General features: G+C 42.2%; 1 protein-coding gene across 1 annotated transcript in view; it reads right to left on the bottom strand.

Moving 5' to 3' along the window:
• The window catches only part of nt5dc2 (5'-nucleotidase domain containing 2), a 78,254-nt gene extending 67,369 nt beyond the window's left edge, over nt 1–10,885 (bottom strand). The window contains exon 1 of the mRNA XM_033037291.1: nt 10,508–10,885. Coding sequence (XP_032893182.1) covers nt 10,508–10,754 — 247 coding nt within the window. The 5' untranslated portion in view covers nt 10,755–10,885. The remainder of the gene's footprint in view (nt 1–10,507) is intronic.
• Nucleotides 10,886–20,992: the final 10,107 nt, after the last annotated feature.

A 20,992-nucleotide genomic window follows, 5' to 3' on the forward strand; every position in this document is an offset into this window, starting at 1 on the left:
TTCCTGAGGAGTACTACTTCTTAATCAGCTACCTTTCACCTTCAGATACTTTCCCTCCCTCTTTATAAGATACTTTTTCCCATCCAGTTACTTTTCACCAAAAAATCATTTTCCCTTCTCTCAGTGACTCTTCGCTATCAGGTACTAATCAACAATCGATCAGAGGGGTACTGCTCATGGTTGATCAGCCACTATTCGGAATCGATCTCAAACATGCTATACAAACTTCGAAGTTCTATAACACACAGAATTCAAATTCTGAAGTACAGGTCAGAACTTCAATATGAGATTCTGTATTTAGGTAATTTAATTCGAAAAATCTCAGTTCACTCTGATCAGACCAATTAGCTTTTGGTGTGTACCACTCAACGTACGCAGATTCAAATTCAAATTTACTCGGACAATGAACTCTCGAATAGACTAGAGTATTCTTAGCCAATCTATACTCTAACCACCGAGCCGGGTGCCTTTACGAGAGTCCTCCCCCGTCTTTTCAGGGATCCGGATATCTCACACAGGCATGGCCTCAAACCAACCTAGGCGCACCCCGTCAAAAGGGCCTCTTCCATTTCACCTGCTTGGCACCATGTGTCAGCGCCCAGCCTCTTCACACTGGCAGTCGATGCCGATTTTCGGGGCGCACCCTTCCAATCAGCACACCCAGCAATGAGGATCCAATGCTTCACAGCTTAGCACGTATACCAGTCTTGTTTTCCAATATCCCACCAACCAGATACCTATTCTGGTTAGGGCTTTTAACCCAAATCTGACAGAATAATTTTGGCTTTTGCCAGCAGCTGCAGCTACCAACTACGACCAAGGCTTCAGGCCTTTAACCCAGGAATAGCAAAAGGATTTGAGTATAGGAGCAGGGAGGTTCTACTGCAGTTGTCCAGGGTCTTGGTGAGACCACACCTGGAGTACTGCGTAGTTTTGGTCTCCTAATCTGAGGAAAGACATTCTTGCCATAGAGGGAGTAGAGAAGGTTCACCAGACTGATTCCTGGCATGTCAGGACTTTCATATGAAGAAAGACTGGATAGACTCGGTTTGTACTCGCTAGAATTTAGAAGATTGAGGGAGGATCTTATAGAAACTTACAAAATTCTTAAGCGGTTGGACAGGCTAGATGCAGGAAGATTGTTCCCGATGTTGGGGAAGTCCAGAACAAGGGGTCACAGTTTAAGGATAAGGGGGAAATCTTTTAAGACCGAGATGAGGAAAACATTTTTCACACAGAGAGTGGTGAATCTCTGGAATTCTCTGCCACAGCAGGTGGTTAGGCCAGTTCATTAGCTATATTTAAGAGGGAGTTAGATGTGGCCCTTGTGGCTAAAGGGATCAGGGGGTATGGAGAGAAGGCAGGTACAGGATACTGAGTTGGATGATCAGCCATGATCATATTAAGTGGCGGTGCAGGCTCGAAGGGCCGAATGGCCTACTCCTGCACCTATTTTCTATGTTTCTATGAAAGGGCTTCTAACCCAACCCCAGCAGGGCCTCTAACCCAAAGGAGCTTTCACCCCCCCACCCACCCCGTGCTTGCTAGACTCTGTTCTACGCAGACCAATGTTGTCAAGGCAACAGCTATACTAAAACTGAATGATGGAACAATAAGAAAAAAGAAAATTGAAGCATTTAAAAAATGAAATAAAAAGGTAGAACCACATCTATAGAATGTGGGTTAGCTGAAATGACCAACTCAACATTACTTTCCAAGTGCTTTGTCAGAAGATGAGATGCCGTTCCTGAGCTTGGACTTCTCGTTTACTGCGCTGCATTTGGAGAAACCAAAGGCAGGTTGGGTGTCTGCTTGACCCCAAATACACTTCAGTCCAGTCCGCCAGGATAGCCAGCAGCTTCCTGTCACCTGCCACTTTGACTTTCTATCCCACTACCTGCTGACCTCTCCACCTTTGGCCTCCCGTACTGCTACAATGATGCCCAACACAAATTCAGGGGAGAGGACTTTATCTGCCGATTAGACACAAAGTAATTCCTAACTTGGGACAACCTTTGACCTGCACCCCAATGTAGATTTTGTCTTCTTGACACTGTCTCCGCCTCTGAAATCACACTCGTCTTTTGCACTTTCCCTGTTCCAATGCAGGACCCATACTTTGAAACAATGACGGTTTCTCTCATCAGAATGCAGCCCAGCCTGCTGAATATTCCATTATTCTCTGTGTCTGTTTGCAAACCATCATTTTCCTTCTTCACACAACTCAATGGATGAAGCCAAAATTCTTTCTACTAAAATGTTCATTTCAGTTCACTCATGGGACGCGAGTATTCTATATTTGTTGTCCACCCACAAATGCCCCTTAAAGGCAATGGGAAGGCATTTTTGAAACATAATTTGCTTTGACTTTCTAGCTCATATTAGAGGGCAATTAGGAGTGAACCACCGGTGTACAAATGGCAGGGTTTTCTGCCAAATGAAAAACCGTATCAATGAATTTACCATTATCTAGTAGCTTCTCTCTCACAACAGATACTAAATTCTATTTCAGATTTATTTTATTAATAACTAGATTTAAAATCCCTTACTTGAAATTGTGTACATTTACTTGCATCTTTAACCTAATAAATCTATCACTCTACCCCTGATACAATCACTGTCCACTGTAGATTAAATTAATACATGTGCCACTAGAAGGGTATATCAAAAATAACATTTGCTGAGTGGGGTATTTGACACATTGCTTTACTAGACTAGTTCATCCAAAACATGGCTCGGACATTTTCTGAGTCACAGCGTGCTGATCCCTCGCCTCATACTGTCTATGCTGAATGTCTGATGGAGTTATAGGGTCAGAGCCATACAGCCCCTTCAGTCTAATACATCCATGTCAATCAAAGTTAGCCCTATTTTCCTCTGCCTAGCACATATCCCTCTAAACCTTTCCTACCCACATATCTACATACCTGTTCAATAGTCCTTTAAATGTTGGTACTGTACCTGCCTCAACTTCCTCCTCGGCAGCACATTCCATATACCTACCACCCTCTATATGAAGACGTTGCACCTTAGGTTTCTATTACAATTTTCTCCTCTTGCCGTAAACCAACACCTGCTAATTCCGCAATTCCTCTACCCTGGAAAAATTACTATATTGCATCAATGCCAGTTATAATTTTATACACCGTAAGATCACCCCTCAGCCTCCTGCGCTCAAAGGAATAAACCCCCAATAGTACAACCTCTACCTATAGCTTCAATCCTGGCAACGTACTGGGAAATCGTATCTACACTTATTCCAGCTTATTTGCACCCGTCCTACTGCAGGGTAGCCAAAACTGAACACCAGATGAGAAGGTTCTCCACCCATTCCTTCTCTCCAGAGATGCTACCCACTGAGTTACACCAGCTTTGTGTCCAACTCCAGATTAGGCCTGACCAATGTCTTGTACAACTACAACATAACATCCCAACTTGTTGTAGGCCTGTGTGCCAATAGACTTCTTCATCACCCTGTCACACCACTCTCAGGCAACTATGTACTTCTTTTTCTGGATCCCTCCGATCTACAACATGCCCCGCTGCCCTACCATTTGCTGTAAAGGTCCTACCCTGTTTTGACTTCTCAAAATGCAACACCTCACACTTTTCTGAATTAAACTCCATTTGCCATTCCTCAGGCCACTTGGCTGTTTGATTAAAATCTTGCTGTAATTCTAGACAACCATAGCTGTTGGCAGTTCACCAGTCAATTGGCCTGGTAAACACTGCATGGTGCCAACATAGTCAGCAAGTGTGGGAAACAATGGTAACTGGCAACTGTGTATACTGGTGATGCAAGTTGAGGTTTATGTTTTCCTCAATGATCTTCAAGTATCACTGCCTCATCAAATGACTCTTCATAAAACACTGTGAAACACTGGTATAAATTCAGCCATCATCTGCTCATATTTATGGATTTTCCACAAACAAATGAACAATAAAATTCCTTACTACAGCAAGAAAAACAAACTTGCTTTTAGATTTAAATGTTCCAACCAGTGAATTTTCCCACTGTAACTGTTTATTTAAATCAACTAACTAAAGTTGCAGATGTTTTCAAAACACTGGCACAGTATATTCTACCAAACCTCATGATCTTATGCTAGAAACAACTAGTCAAATGATGTCTATTGAAAATTACAGTTCAGCCACATTATTAATAGTTCAATGGAGATAAGATATGAGAGTGGAATATTGTCGTCATCGCCAGGACCCCTAGTGCAGTGGTTAAGTTACAGGAGTAGCAATCAGAGTTCTAGTCCTTTCATCCAGTGATACAAGTTCAAATCCCACTATGACAGCTGAGGAATTTAAATTTGTATATACGGGGATCACTGGTCGGTGCGGACTTGATGGGCCGAATGGCCTGTTTAGTGCTCTATCTCCAAACTAAACGAAATAAATCTGTAGGTCTTTGTAACTGCAATCATGTAACTACCAGATTGCTGTAAAACCATATCTGATTCACTAATATCTTAAGGGAAGAAATCTGCCATTGTTACCAATTTTAACCCACATGACTCTACACTTATTAGTATATTTGGCTGTAAGCTTCCTTTTCTGTTCACGAGTTACCAGGGATAGACAACAAGTGATGCCACAGCTGACAATGGCCACATCCCATGAAAGATTAAATTAGCAGAGCAACAATGTTTAAAATACCAGAGATAGGAGGGAATAAAGGTGATAAGCATTCAAGCTGGGCCACTGATATAACCAATCAACCAGACACATCCATGCACCTTCATGCTACTCATAACAAACAAAAGGGAATCATTCTCGATTACAATTGTTAACATTCTCACCAAGACATTACATAAATGTTGCTTTAAAAAGGTAATAATTTAGCACATGAAATGTCAACAACAGGAGGATATCACCAGAAACATTATTTTCCAACATTTTGAGTTCACAAGTCCACTTTTGCTAAATTTTCTGCATGCAAAGACAACATTTACACACATTATGAGAATGTCATGATACAACTTTACCCAAATAATCAATTCTAACTTTGAACTATATTGTGTATTTATCAACGGACACCAAATGTACTGAATGTGTGATGCAGATAACTGGACAAGTTCCATTGGTAAGTGAATGTGCAATGCAGCAGATGGTTCAAGGAAGAGGAAAAATAATATTTGACCAACTTTAAGATGATTGATATTCAACGTGACTTGGGCAGAGGGGAAAGATAATCTGTGGCGACAGAGCTTTGCGTGATATTTACTTTACACCGCTCAAGAAGAAAAACAATCCGTGCAATCGGGACTTTGCTTGGGGTAGCTGAGGCAGAATTCCACAAGTCTGGTGGAGATCAACAAAATAGTCAACATTCTCACAGATGAGATATTAAAAAAGCCATGAGAATAAATGAGCTGTATTTTCAGGATGGATGACCATCTTTGCTAAATAATAGCTGGTCGAGTCTACATAGCCAAATGTTCACAATTGATGTCATTTGGGAAAGCAATATCTTGATTCTAATGTAATGAATAGAATATGATTTTTTTTTTTTTTTTTAAACATTCAGGTTGTTTATTTTACAAGTGCACTCTGCATCTAGTTTGACGATATTTGCTCTACTGGCTGTTCAAACATTTTTAATCTCCTAAGCAATTCAATAAATTATACACAAGGCATAGAGATATTTACCAAGAACATATTTTGGCTTGTTCCTGGATTGTTATGGATGCAGTAAAACCAATTGGAGAAATAAATGCATAGAGGGAAAGACGGAGCTACACATTGGAATGGGCTCATTGGGCCCCAACTCTCTTGGCAAATTGAAGCAGAATTGGAGATGCAACTTTAACCTGTACAACAAAACATGGGAATGTTGTGGGAGGTTTGGAAAATAAAAAGATCTTAAAAATGAAGAGCAGAGAAAAATCAAGGCCACTGTGTCGTGCAAGGTTAAATTGTTAAACTTTCTCACCTTGAAGTTCCATCCCCTTGAAGTATTAAAACAGCTCTCAAAGTCACCAATCGTCCATCCATTCATTAATTCGTTGTCACCAATTATCTATCAATTCATTGTTAGATATCATAGCCCACTTTATGAACTGGACCTCTCTTTATCTCCTCATCTGCAGTATGGACCAATGAGTCAAAGGGACATAATCTCTGCACCCATTTCCAATGTGTGCCAAGGACATCCTGACTTCTGTATAACCTCCATGCTGCGAATGCTACTCCAACATACAGCACTAAATGGATAGAAGTGCCCTCCAATTAATTGGCCACCAGCACAAACTCCATTTGGCATTCCACATCATCAATTCTCTCCCTAGCAACTGCCTGGCAATGACCCAGTATCTTTAAATTCCGAATATATAATCTGACCTGTGATCAGCTTTGATCCATGTGTCCAAGCCTCTACTGAGACCATCTAACTTTCTATCTCCATAACACTGTTCAACTCTCCATAACAACTGTTCAACATTACAGTGCACGTCCCTTATTTGATCTACATTTTGAAGTCACCTAAACTTTTGATGCCTACATATAAAATTCCCACCACCTGGAGTTCCCTATCCCTCAACTCTTGTCCTCTCTCTCCATTTATTTTAAAGAGGTGTATTTAAACCAATGTTTTGGCCAAGTGTCTGGCTCTAATCATCTTGGTGTCAAAATTGTGGTGCAAGTGCTCCCACAAAGTATCTAGCAAAGTTTAGCTGCATTGAAGGCTGCCTTTTATACACCATGACTTAGTGCTATTGCTGTGGCCAAGTGAAAGCCATCTAATATGGTCAAACAAGAAAATTAAAATAAGATTAATGTGACTTCACCTAACTGAAACATTAAGCATGACAGCTGCAATAAATAATTTGATCTAAAACAAATAAACTGCTGAAGGAATTCAAGAGGTCAGGTCACATCTGCACATGGAAATGGATGGTCAACGCTTCAGGTTAAGACACTTCCTCTAGCTTGGTCTCCAGAGGGGCCACGTATTTCCCTCACAGAAGCTGCCTGACCAACTGAGTTCCTCCAACAGTTGCTTTTTGTTCCAGATTCCGGCATCTGTAGTATTTTGTGTCTCTAGGCTTGATCTAAAGCCATTTTAAAGTTTTGGTTACTTCGTGATCAAGACTGACAATTAAATATTCCAGGTATTTGACATTTTGAAAGGCAAATGGAAATGGGATATAGTAGCAATGCTGCAAGCAATAGATAACATGAGAAATCAAATAAAATTACATAGAATATTGGAGAAATACGAGAAGAGTGGATACTAACTAGAAGCCTTACCAAAAAGAGACTTTTACTCATGGATAGAGTTATATTCAAGAAATAAGGGGATATTGTAACCAATGAATTGCAATGGTCATGTTTGGGAAATAGAGTTGCTACAAAAGCAATTTGGAGAAGAGTTGCAGGATATATTTGAGACAGGTTCCTGGAACAATGCATTACACAACATGCCTTCTTTAGAATATGTTTCATATAATAGGACAAGCTTAATTGGTGACCTCAGTCATGGATCTTTGAGTACAAATTAATTGTAACATAATGAATCTTTTTATTGAATGGCAGTGGCATATTCAATTCTGAAATTTGAATCTTAATTTTTAACAAAACCATAAACAGGCGGTAGCTTGTCCAAGCTACATTGTGAAATTAAATACAATAAAAAGGCAAATATTTAAACATTGTTCATAATTTCAGCAAATTTGCATTCCATTGAGGAATAACAATTCTACAGGAAGCATGCTTCATCCATGACAAACTAAATATATAAAGACAGTCTCAGATTTGAAGAGGGCTCTAATCTTGTCAAGAAGAGTAGTAAATCCAAGGATTAAGAGTTTTACAAATTAACAAAGGACAACAAAATCTAAAATCTGTCATTAGTTTAGTTTAGCGATACAACATGGAAACAGGCCCTTCATCCAACTAACCCCACGCCAACCTTTGATCACCCAATCTCACTGATTTTAGATTAACCCACTATTCCTAACACTCGGGAAATTTGCAGGGGCCATTTAATCTACTGACCCACGCGTCTTTGGCAGGAAACCGAAGCACCCAGAGGAAACCCACGCTGTTGCAGGAAGAAAGTGCAAACGCCACAGACAGCAGCCGAGATCAGGATTGAACCTGGGTGTCTGGTGTTACGAACCTGGGTCTCTGGAGCTATGAGTCAACGGCTCCAGCAGCTGTGCCACCCGTCAGAGCACCACATTTCCAGAAATAACAAGCAATTAAGGGAAATTAACAGAAATAAAAACTGACAAATAACTGGATCCGACATCCAACATCTGGGGTAATGAATGTGATTGCTGCAAAGAGTGGAGGGACAGGGAAAGATATTCCAGACCTAGATTAGAAAACCAAAATACAAACTTGCTCACCTTGGCACATAGACAAATTAAACGCTTTCAAAAATTGGAAAATGCAAGAAAACAGAAAATGTTGGAAACATTCAACAGATCAGTCAGCATCTGAGAAACAGAGTTAACATTTCATGTCAAAGACACTTCATCACATTTGCTACTACCTGTAGTATTTTCCATATTTATTTCAAACTCCTAGGTTTAATAAAAAATGTTGATGTCATGCTAGAAAATCTTTATTTTCCATAGCTGGTCATTAGAAAAGTAAATCATATTTGGGCTTCATTACAAAATGAATTGGAATCTTACTACAATTACAGAATCTAAGTAAGACCACAGAGTCATATAGCACAGAAACATGCCATTTGGCCCAACCCATCCATGCCAACCAAAATGCCCCATCTAGACGTGCCCTGTTTGCCTGCATTTGGCCATTTCCCTCCAAGAACTTCCTATTCATATAGCTGTTTACATATCTTTTGAAATGTTATCATTGGAGCTGTCTCAACTACTTCCTCTAGCTGCTCCCTTCATATATTTACTTTAGATTATTGCCACGTGTATCAAGGTACAGTGAAAAGCTTTTTTGTTGCGTTCTATCCAGTCAGTGAATTGACTATATATAATTACAATCAAGCCATCCAGCGTGACGATACATGGCATAACATTTAGTGCAAGATGAGGTCAATAAAGCTTGATTAACTGTGAAAAGGTTGCTCCTATTAAATCTTTCCCCTCTCACCTTCAACCTACCCCTAATGGTTACTGATTCCCATACACTGGGTAAAAGATTCTGGCATTTACCTTATCTAATCATCTCATAATTTATAAAGATACCTCCATAAAGATCACCCCTCTTGTGCTCCAAGGAATTAAGTTATAGCCTACCCAACCTGTCTCCCTGCAGTTCAGGCCCTCAAGTCCCGGCAACATCCCCATAAATCTTCTCTGCATTCTTTCCAGCTTAATTGCACCTTTCGCCAAGCAGAGTGACCAAAAAATAAAACAATATTTCCAGTGCAGCCTCACAGATTTCTTCTACAACTGTAACATAACATCCTATCTACTATACTCGATTGAAGATAGACACAAAAAGCTGGAGTAACTCAATGGGTCAGACAGCATCTCTGGTGAAAAGGAATAGGTGACGTTTCTGGTCGAGAGCCTTCTTCTTATACTCAATTCCCTTACTGACAAAGACCAGCATGCCAAAAGCCATCTTCACCACCCTTGCTGACAAAGACCAGCCATCTACCCGCAATGCCATTTTCGGGGGACTCTTCACTTTTATCTTAGTTTTAGATTTTAGATATTCCACACTGAGTTTGGACATTAAGGGGAACCCAAATAAGTGGCAAGGTGAAATGTTCAAGGGATAGTGAAGGTTCGAATGGCTGAATTGCCAACTCCTAAATCCATTTCACTGGATGTAATGGTCAGAAAAAAATCCACTGTTGATTTAATCAACAAGTTTCTGCTTATCACCAGTTAGTTAAAGGAAGGATGATTGTGCTTTTGCTAACCAACTTCCATTGGAGCGTTAGATATAGTCAGTGTGGAAACAGGCCCTTCGGCCCAACCTACCCACACCGACCAACATGTCCCATCTACACTACACTTGGCCACAGAGAGATAGTGTGGAAACATGCCCTTCGGCCCAACCTGCCCACACCGACCAACATGTCCCATCTACACTACACTTGGCCACAGAGAGATACAGTGTGGAAACATGCCCTTCGGCCCAACTTGCCCACACCTGCCAACATGTCCCAGCAACACTGGTCGCACCTGCCTGCGTTTGGCCCATATCCTTCCAAACCTGTCCTATCCATGTACCTGTATAATTTATTCTTAAACGTTGCGATCGTACCTGCCTCAACTACCTCCTCCGGCAGCTCATTCCATGCACCCTTTGTGGGAAAGCATAAAATGTCAAAGTGTTCTTGGCATCAATACGAAACAATTCATGATGTTTTGCTAACTTCGATAAAATCAACGAATGCAAATTCACAGTGGACTCAAATTGAAAAAAAAACAAATCTTAATTTACAATAAAATAATTGTATAACGCTATACAACCTTTCGGGGGTGATTCTAGAAAGCCAACATTTATATCTCACTTGTTAGCATTTTAGAGAGAATACAGGTTCTTTAGCCAGACCTACCGTGCACTAATTTTTTCATCTCATTGTAGCGGCCCCACAGATAAGTTTTGTTCTCAGACGTTGCCGTGGCACTAGCTTTACCGGCTGTACTGGAATCTGCTGGGTGATCTGCTGGCTTCTTGTAGCCGGACACATTTCTATCTAAGGGCACATCGACTGTTTTAGTGCAGAGGGGCGCAGCGGCGGAAAGCTTCGCCGTTTTCAACTGCAGCAGCGCAGACAAAGACTTTGGCAGTCGACTAGCCATGGCTCTCGCCTTCAAGAGACACAGCGAGCGAGAGAGCGAGGGGCGTTGTAAGGGTCAGGCCACTGCCAGCTGTCCGGTCCGGTCCGCTGCTCGCACAGCGCTGGAGTCGTTGCTGATGATCAGACTTGCAGCTCCCGTCACAAACACAACACCCCCCCAATCAAGTAGCTTCACTCTCGGCCGCCAACCAATCTCATTCTGGAAAACGCCCCCAGCACAGGTCGGGGGAGGGAGGGCTCATGTTAATTCATCGTTTCTCGTCCACAACCTCTTGAGAGCTCTAAGATATTTGCTTGAGAGGAGGTGTAGGACGTGCAGGCTGATCAATGGGTATGTACTCGGCTGCGGGTACATCTATCTCCCTGGAGACCAGATCTCTCGCTGCAACAAGAACAAACCAATATGGCAAAGTCTGAAATTTAAACCAGAAAACCTCAAAAGCCACATCAGGTCCCTTATTGCGTAGGCAGAGAAAACAAACTGTTATTACGTCTCAGAGCAGAAACAAAGCCCTTAAAACAGTGTGGAAGCAAGGGACTGCAGATACTGGTTTAAAGCGAAGATAGACATAAAAAGCTGGAGTAACTCAGTGGGTCAGACAGCATCTCTGGAGAAAAGGACTAGGGGACGTTTCGGGTCTGAAGAAGGGTCTCGACCCGAAACGTCACCTTTCCCTTTTCTCCAGAGATGCTGCTTGACCCGCCGCGTTGCTCCAGCACTTGGTGTAGTCCCTAAAGTAGTCTTGAGGTTAACAAAGACATAAAGTAAAGGTTTTTCCAGGGAGGCAAATCAAAAGTCAACAAAAAGAGTAAAAGTGGAAGAGAACCATAGTTAGAAATCAGAACAGATTATATCAATTCATGATAGACACTTGTAGGGGAAGTTGCAATACTGAGAGAATTAACGATTTGTTGTAGGGTGATTCATCAGTAAGTGTCTACTTTTAAGTTTCTGGAAACCCGATTATAGAACAAATTTTAGCAACTTTGAATCACATAAATGGACATCTCTACTATGGGAAAAATATGTTTGGCGCAATCTTTTAGAGAATTTAATTCCTTTTTTCCTCTTCTTTGACCTTTGCATTCAGTCATATTCGTTGCATTTTTATGATGAACGACACTGTAAAATATAACTGATTTAAGAACATAAAATCACATTTTTTTCCCAGTCTTTCATTATTTCATAATTACAATTGATAATTATGGTCAATATATTATTTTACACATTATGAGCATAAAATATAAAGCATGACGGATATGAAGGTGAACAAGTTTGGGAGTGTGGCGTGACGGAGATGACTAAAACTATCTTAAGGCTCCAACAGTTTGTTTATAGGTTGAGAACTGGAAGCAACATATGAACAGGGATTAGTGTTTCCTCAACACTTGTGAGATGGAGTTGGAGATAGATATAGAGATAGAAATAGGGGTAGTGATGGAGATAGAGCTGGAGGGAGCTAGAGCTGGAGATGGAGCTATAAAACAAATGAACAAAAAAAAGGTAATCTGGAGGAGCTGGAGCTGGAGATTGGGGGTTAAGTGATGGATATTACCGTTACGGATATGACGGCCCAAACATTTAGCCCAGCATGGTCTCGCCAGAAGGCGATGCCTGGCGATATCGTTTGGATATATGGCACATGGCACGGACCTATCTACACTACAAATCAAAAAAGTTAGAACATTTTTGATTTTCTATGAGTTCTACCGCGTTCTGAACACACTTCTCGTTCTGACACACTTCTCGTCCCGCAAAGCAGGAGAAACTCACACAGTAGGTGACTTTCAAATCCCGCCATCTTTTAAGACAGGAAGTGCGCGTCTATTCCATTTATATCGATGAGGGATGGCGCAACACAGGTGCGTGACGGCATCTGACTCCAATCATTTCATTTACAGATTTTGTTTTTTAGTTTTAGAGATACAGCACGGAAACAGGCCTTTCAGCTCACCGTGTCCTCACCGCCCAGCGATCCCCGCAAACTAACACAAGCCGACACACAGTAGGGACAATTTACATTTATGTGTCTTTTTCACACAGAGAGTTGTGAGTCTGTGGAATTCTACGCCTCAGAGGGCAGTGGAGGCCGGATCTCTGGATACTTTCAAGAGCTAGATAGGGCTCTTGAAGATTGCGGAGTCAGGGGATACGGGGAGAAGGCAGGAATGGGGTACTGATTGGGGATAATCAGCCATGATCACATTGAATGGCGGTGCTGGCTCGAAGGGCCGAATGGCCTCCTCCTGCACCTAGTGTCTATTGTTTATTATTGGGACAAGAAATCTTTGGGAAAAAACGGTAAGATTTCTAATTTTATAAAGAATAGGCATATTTTTAAGGGTGAAAGATATTTAAGTGATTAATACCTACCTTTTAAGAGTATTTTCATTTCAGATAGCTCCCTCATCAAATAAATATGCCGACTGGAAATTTTACAAGTAACCAGCGAGACATGCGGTTTTCTGGGGGGGGCATCGAACATTAGGAAAAAAATTAAAATATAACACTTTATTCATCTAGGCTTTAATCTTTATTTATCAGGATTATGTTTATTAACAATATAGAAAAAGAAGAAATGGTATAGAATTAGGGATTTTCCGTATATACGGCATCAAAGTAGAGGGACACCAATGTAGACAGTTACTGAAGAATCACCCTGTAAGGTCCAAGAGAAAAGATCACCAAATATTCCTGAAGTTTGTGTGCATTCAAAATTTGAAGGATTGAATTAATGGTAGAAACTGCGAATCAAAACTGATACCTCGTATCTATATGCTTAAACTAATTCATGGCGCAGCTGTTCAGATACTCACTTAGTAAATTTGGCCCCTAACCTCATAATGTCGCAAATTCAAAACATTTATCTTTGCGTTCAAATGTATCTTGATGTTGCTTTTACTAAGTAGGAAAGTAACTATTCCCAAGATCCAGAAGCAGGGCTGTCCATGAATCAAGGTGAAAATATCTTCCTGCCCGGACAGTTTCCCATTTGCTGATCCTAATTGATGCATATTTACCATGCAAGTTGAATTCCTCAATAAATTCATCCCACACTCGGTCGATCTGAAGGGCCTCTGCTTAATAGATAGAGGATTTAAGAAGGAACTGCAGATGCTGGAAAATCGAAGGTAAACAAAAGTGCTGGCGAAACCCAGCGGGTGCAGCAGCATCTATGGAGCGAAGGGAATATTTCCTTTGCTCCATAGATGCTGCTGCACCCGCTGAGTTTCTCCAGCACTTTTGTCTACCTAATAGATAGAGGAGATGCACAAAGTCTGTTACCCAGAGTAGGGGAATCAAGAACCAAAGGTCATAAGTTTAAGGTGAGAGGGGAAAGATTTAATAGGAATCTGAGGGGCCACATTGTCACACAGAGAGTAATGGGTGCATGGAAAAAGTTGCAGAATTAGGTCGTTGAGGAAGAAAGTATAACAACATTTAAAAGACATTAGACAGTTACATGGATAGGAAAGGTTTAGAGGGATATGTGCCAATCGCAGACATGTGGGACTAGTGTAGATGGGGCATATTGGTTGGAATGGACAAGCTGGGCTGATGGACCTCTTTCCATGCTGTATGACTCTATGACTCTTCCTGGAACAGAGACCCAATCACCTCCTTAACAACGTCTTCAAATTCACTCACGTTTTCCTAAGTCAAAAGATTCTACTGTGCAAATTCACATAAACACAAGCTTGTCTTTTCATTCACTTGCTTCAACAACACTCAACCCCCCTTGCTCAACTCTTTTTCCATTATATTGACTACACTCCATGTACATGTAGAAAACTTAGAGGCAGGTACTATTGCAATGTTTAAGAAATGTTTAGACAGGTACATGGATAGGTTTAGAGGGATATGGGCCAAACTCAGGAATGTGGGACTAGCGTAGATGGGACAAGTTGGACGGAAGGGCTTGTTTCCATGCTGTTTGACTGAATTACTCAATTCATTCCCTTGGTATCAATTTCCAACCTGCTCTCACATTCACACGATCCAGTCCTGGACTCTCCCCTTTCCTTCTTTGACATCTTGATCACTATCTCAGGAGGTGGTTAACTTTCAATATCAATTATAACCTCACTAATTCCCACAGCTATTTTGACCTTGCCCCTTCCCACTCTGCTTCCTGTAAGAGCTCTATTCCATTTTCCCAACTTCTTTTTATCTCTGCTCTGATGAGACTTTAAATTGTATTTAAGATGTCTTTGCTTTTCTTTCTCTGTGTCTTTTCCTGTACTAAATGTGACTGGGCTATTAATAACATCTCTCTACTTCCCATACTTTGGTTCTCACCACCCCTCCTCCAAGCCAAAAACGATCAGGTTCCCCTCACATTTTGTCAACATTCAACAGTTCATATTTCCATCACCACCAATATGGTTCCACACCAGACACACATTCCCCTCTCCTCCTCTTTCAGCGTTTCATGAAATTGTTTCCTTCATGATTCACTGGTTTGGTCTTCCATCTCCACTAACTACTGCCGTTTCTATGCACATGTAGCAGAAACTACACCAAAATCTTACAGTATACACTCACTGGAGATGCCAAAGCCTGATTGGGTGTCTGCTTGTCGATCACTGGCTCTGACCTCCCTGCCATCGAAGGGATTTATCGAAGTCGCTGCCTCAAAAAGGCAGCCAACAACATCAGAGACCCACACCATCCTGGCCACACACTCATCACACCACTGCCATCGGGAAGAAGTTACAGGAGCCTGAAAACTGTAACGTCCAGGTTCAGGAACAGCTTCTTCCCTTCAGCAATCAGGCTATTAAACACGACACAAATAAGCTCTGAACTACAATAGACTATTATTACTATTGCACTATAATTTTTTATTGAGTATGTGTGTATGTTTATATATACATACTGAACTTTTTTTTCCTCCCGTTATGTATTATGTTTACATATTTTATGGTGCTGCAGCAAGTAAGAATTTCATTGTTCTATCTGGGACATATGACAATAAAACACTCTTGACTCTTGCTTTGAGGAACATGTCCACAAGGGCAATCCGTATCTTCTGATTCCTCGTCACTTTAATTATTTGCCCCACTCGCATACCTCAGATGCAATGCTCCACTGATACACAACTTAAGATGACGGAATAGCACAACACCCTCCTTCAGGGTACATGGAAGCTCTTAGGACTTGATACTGAATTGAACAATTTTAATTAATGATTTTTTTCCTTAACGTATGTGGCTGCATCTTTCTGTCAAATTGTCAATTTCCTTTCTGTCTCCAAATGCTTTGAGTTACAGTAATTTAACTTGACAACTTTAATCTACATCCTACCACAGACCCTATTATTTATCATTTGTTTAATTAAGCAATGATGCTAGCGACAAAGTGCTCTGGCCATTCATTAATATCGACAGGCATCGAGATACAGCAAAGGGTTTAAATTCAGATGAAAAACAAAATATTAGTAACAGTTCCACTGGAATGTTGGCAGCAGCACGCCCGATGCATTCTGGACAGTGTAGTCTTTTCAATGAACCATCGTTGTGCGTGGAAATCGAGCTCAAAGTGATACAACTTTCAAGGTACCTGACGGTTGCTGTGTGGGCTTCTGCAGGAAGTGAAGCAAAGACAAAATCAGAGACTGCAATTGCTGGTGATTTGAAATAAAAAACCCAAAAAATGCAGGAAACACTCAGCAAGTCAGAAACATCTGGGGGGAGAGAGCGAGAGAGGGAGGGAGAGAACAACATGGACAACTTTGAGCATTCCTAGCATTTTCTGCTTCCACAGATGAAGCAGTAATTAGGGAGAGAGGCAGAGGAGCAAGTGTTTACATTGCAGAAACAAGGAACTGCAAATGCTGGTTTACAACATAAAGTTCTGAAGAAGGGTCTTGACCAGAAACGTGCCTATCCATATTCCCTGAGATGCTGCCTGACCTGCTGAACGACTCCAGCACTTTGTGTCTTTGTTTATATTACAGGTTCCAGTGAGAGCTGGCGGATAGCTGGTGTGGGTGGGTCAGTGCGATGGTGAATAGCTCTGCCTCGGAACCCACCACTAGTTGACGGGACAGCTGTGAAGCCTCAAATTTACACACACACACACACACACAGACACACACACACACACACAGTAAAATAATTAACACAGAAAATATTTTAAATTGTATTTCTAAAGGTGGAAATTGAGTATGTGGTCATTAGTTGCAATTAAACTTTATTTTGGTGTGAAATATTTATTTAAAAAGTTATAACTGAATGCAGGTGTTCCCACAAAGACTATGTTTTTATCTGGTCTGCTCGGTGTCGTTACAGAATATAGAACAGTACGGGTAGACGCAAAATGCTAGAGTAACTCAGCGGGACAGGCAGCATCTCTGGAGAGAAGGAATGGGTGATGTTTCGGGTCAAGACTCTTCTTCAGACTGATGTCAGAGGAGTGGGCGGGACAGAGATAGAATGTAGTCGGAGACTGGTGGGAGATTTGGGAAGGGGGAGGGGATGGAGAGAGAGGGAAAGCAAGGGCTATTTGAAGTTAGAGAAGTCAATGTTCATACCGCTGGGTGTAAGCTACGCAAGCAAAATGAGGTGCTTTTCCTCCAATTTGGGCTGGGCCTCACACTGGACAATGGAGGAGGCCCAGGACAGAAAGGTCAGATTGGGAATGGGAAGGGGGGGTGGGCACTTTACCTCCCCCTCCGATTTCCAATCTGACCTTTCTGTCCTGGGCCTCCTCCATTGTCAGAGTGAGGCTTCCTGACTCTTATATTCAATGCCCTCTGCACATCGTCAGCACATCCGTCTGCACATAAATGCTGTTAACGGTCTTCCATTAACCGTATACTTTCCCCTTACATTCAACCCCTCGAAATGCATCACTTCACACTTGTTCGCAGGCACGGAAATCGCTCTCATAACGTGGGGGGGGGGGGGGGGGGGCCCCAATTTCTCGACGCTCTCGCGCGCATGCGCACACATGCGAGGCTTCGGCCATGGGCCCTGTGGACGGTAACATCAGGAGCTGACCTGGTTAGTGACCGACTCCAAACTCCAGCAACAGCAGCTTCTTCCGTCCCGAATCATGGGGCTTCAATCGGCCCGTTCGCTGCGGCTTCAACATCGGGAGCCTCGATCGCCTCGACACAGCAATTTGACAGTGAGGCGGTAGAAGATCCCGCGGCCGGCCGCGCCGGGCGATGAAAAGCCCCGCGAACGGGCTGATTCAAGCTCCGCTCTATGATCTTTGCTCCACGGACACCTCCCTCCTCCAATGATCGTGCTGATTCATCACGTCCCGCCCCCACCTCCCCCTCCACTGCCTGCTGACTGATGTCTCTCTCGTCCAATCGGCGCCTTCGATCATCAGTCCCCACATAGCTTTTTTTAACCGAGTTTTAAAATACGGATTACAATTCAGGGGGTGGGGGTCTCAAAACATGGGGGGCGCATACCCCCTGTCCCCCACAGGATTCCCGCCCTGCTTGTTCGGGTTAAACTCTATCTGCCATTTCTGCAGCAATTCTATATCCCACTGTATCTTCTGACAGCCGTCCTCACTGTCTGCAACTCCCCCAATTGTGGTGTCGTTAACAAACTTACTCATTAGATCAGATTAACATTTGTCACAATTCTGAGTACATAACAGAACCTCCAGTTCATAGTTCTTTTTAATATGACCTTTGAAAATTGTGTTTATTTAATGACTAACTGCACCATAATTATCCATCTCCCCCCAGCACTAATTAGTCATCCAAGCATTGTTCCAATATAATGGCTTATGATGGGAGATCAGTAATCACCGGCAGGCCTCAACGAGTTACACTGATTTTAGAAATGACAACATTTCGAAACCTGCTTTCCATTTACACCAGTAACTTTAGTCTATGTTTCATTAAAAAATGTTTGTACCTTCTGTCCTTGTAACAGTACTCGGTGCTTTCCAATCAAGGGCACACTGAAAATGATAGAGAAGCAAAATAGACAAATGCTGGAAGTCTGAAATAAAAACTTACCAATGATAAACGCAGCAGGTGAGGCAGCATCTGTGGAAAGAGAAACACCATTGCATGTCAATTACCTTTCCTCATAAAGTGAAAAGGCAAGTTTTAAGACGCTTTAGACGGAATGAAAGAAGAAAATGGAAGGTCTCTGATTAGCTGGAACACGGATGGAATATATGACCAAAGAAATGATTGTGTGGGACAAAGGATAGACAGGAGATAAGTAAAGAGATGAGTCCAGAAAATGTGTAAGTAAAAATATCTGACATCACTTTTGTATTTTGGACAGTGTGTTAGTCTTCAGAAAATGAAATCATTCTGAATAAGGGAGTCTCCATTTAAGCCTGGATAGAGTAGAAGTGGAGAGGATGTTTCCACCAGTGGAAGAGTCTAAGACCAGAGGCCATAGCCTCAAAATAAGGTCAAAGGTCAAAGGTTATTTATTAGTCACATACACCTAGGTGTAGTGAAATGCTTCTTGCCAGAATAAGAGGACGTACCTTTAGAAAGGAGATAAGGAGAAATTTCTTAGGTCAGAGCGTAGTGACTCTGTGGAATTCATTGCCGCAGACGTCTGTGGAGGCCAAGTCAATGGATATTTTTAAGGCCGGGATTGATAGATTGATAGATTCCTGATTAGTACAGGTGTCAGGGATTATGGGGACAAGGCAGGAGAATGGGGTTGAGAGGGAAAGATAGATGAATTAAATGGCAAGTAGGCTTGATGGGCCGAATGGTCTAATTCAGCTCTTTTAACTTAATTTATGAACTTAAGAATGCAATGTCATGTGGAATAGACACAGAGGGAGCCTGTTTTGGTCCTTTGTTTCCTGTTAATCTTGTACGTTAGCACCATTTTCTTGCACCTCCTCAATCTGTTGATCGTGTAAAAACTCACCCACCTCTGTCATGAATACTATCAACCGAGCAGAGAATTGCAATGGTTAAACACGGAATGACGAAGAAATCTCTTTTAGAGGGTGGTGAATCTTTGGAATTCCCTTCCCCAGATGCTGTGGAGGCTGAGTCAATGAATACAGTTAAAACTGAGACAGCCATTCTTATGGGCTGTGGGTGGAATTATAGGACTGAGACAAGGAAATCTAGTTAAGGTTAACTCCAGATTAAATGGTGGAGCAGCTTCAAGGGGCCATATGGCCTATGTCTAGACTCTTGGGTAACCCCTCTTGTTAGCATCTGGAAAGAGCTATCCAAAACTCAATATCCACCAAGGGACCCGTCAATAAGGTTATCATAATTCTCATGCTTTTGTACTTTTAACCAATGTTATCAGCAAGATATCCGTTATAACTTGCTGTTTAGTCTTTTGAAATTGTTTTGCACCTTCAGATAACTGCAGAACACAAGAAACAGGTGCAGGCCAAAGGTCCCTCAAACCCTCTCTACCGCTCAAAGAAATCAGGCCTTTGATTCCACTTCCTTGTCAGTTCCCCTTAACCTTTGATTTCCCTCGATTCCAAATCCCCATCTCAGTTTTTGAACATATTCTATCACACATCTTCCAAACCACTCCAGGGGAGAGAATTCCAAAGATTCATGACATTTCAAGAGAAGTGTTTTCATGCAGCATGGTGTTGCAGGAGTCGGGTTGCTGCCTTACAGCGCCAGAGACTCAGGTTCGATCCTGACCACGGGTTCTATCTGTATAGAGTTTTTACAGTCTCCCTGTGACCACGTAGGTTTTCTCCGGGTCCTCTGGTTTCCTCCCACATTTCAAAGATGCACAGGTTTGTAGGTTAATTGGCTTCTGTAAATTGTCCCTAGCGAGTAGCATAGAACTACTGCATGGGTGATTGCAGGATGGCACGGACATGGTGGGCCGAAGGGCCTATTTCCATGTTATATCTCTAAACTGATTCTCATGTTCATCTAAAATGGGTGATCCCTCATTCGGAAACTGTATCTCTTAGTCCTGGATATCCCCACAGGAGGAAACATCTTCACAGTATTTACCCTGTCAAGCTCCCTCAGAACTTTGTTCCATTTCCCCGCACAAGCCATAGGTGACTCGGCAATCTGAACCCAAGCACCAAGTTGTAAGCGGCCGAAGGTGCGCATCCCTCGGGACAGCCCCCACTATCCCACGGCCACCCTCCGCCTCGTCTCCCCCGTGCGGCCGCACTGTGAAGGGCTGTGGGTCGGGTGGATCGGAGGTTTGGGACAATGTTCATCCCTCCACATTGATGTGATGGACGCGGGGGTCTGGACCAATCACTGACAAGTCCCGCCCCCCAGCAAT

This window comes from Amblyraja radiata, chromosome 18 (genome assembly GCF_010909765.2).
Source record: "Amblyraja radiata isolate CabotCenter1 chromosome 18, sAmbRad1.1.pri, whole genome shotgun sequence".
NCBI lineage: Eukaryota > Metazoa > Chordata > Chondrichthyes > Rajiformes > Rajidae > Amblyraja > Amblyraja radiata.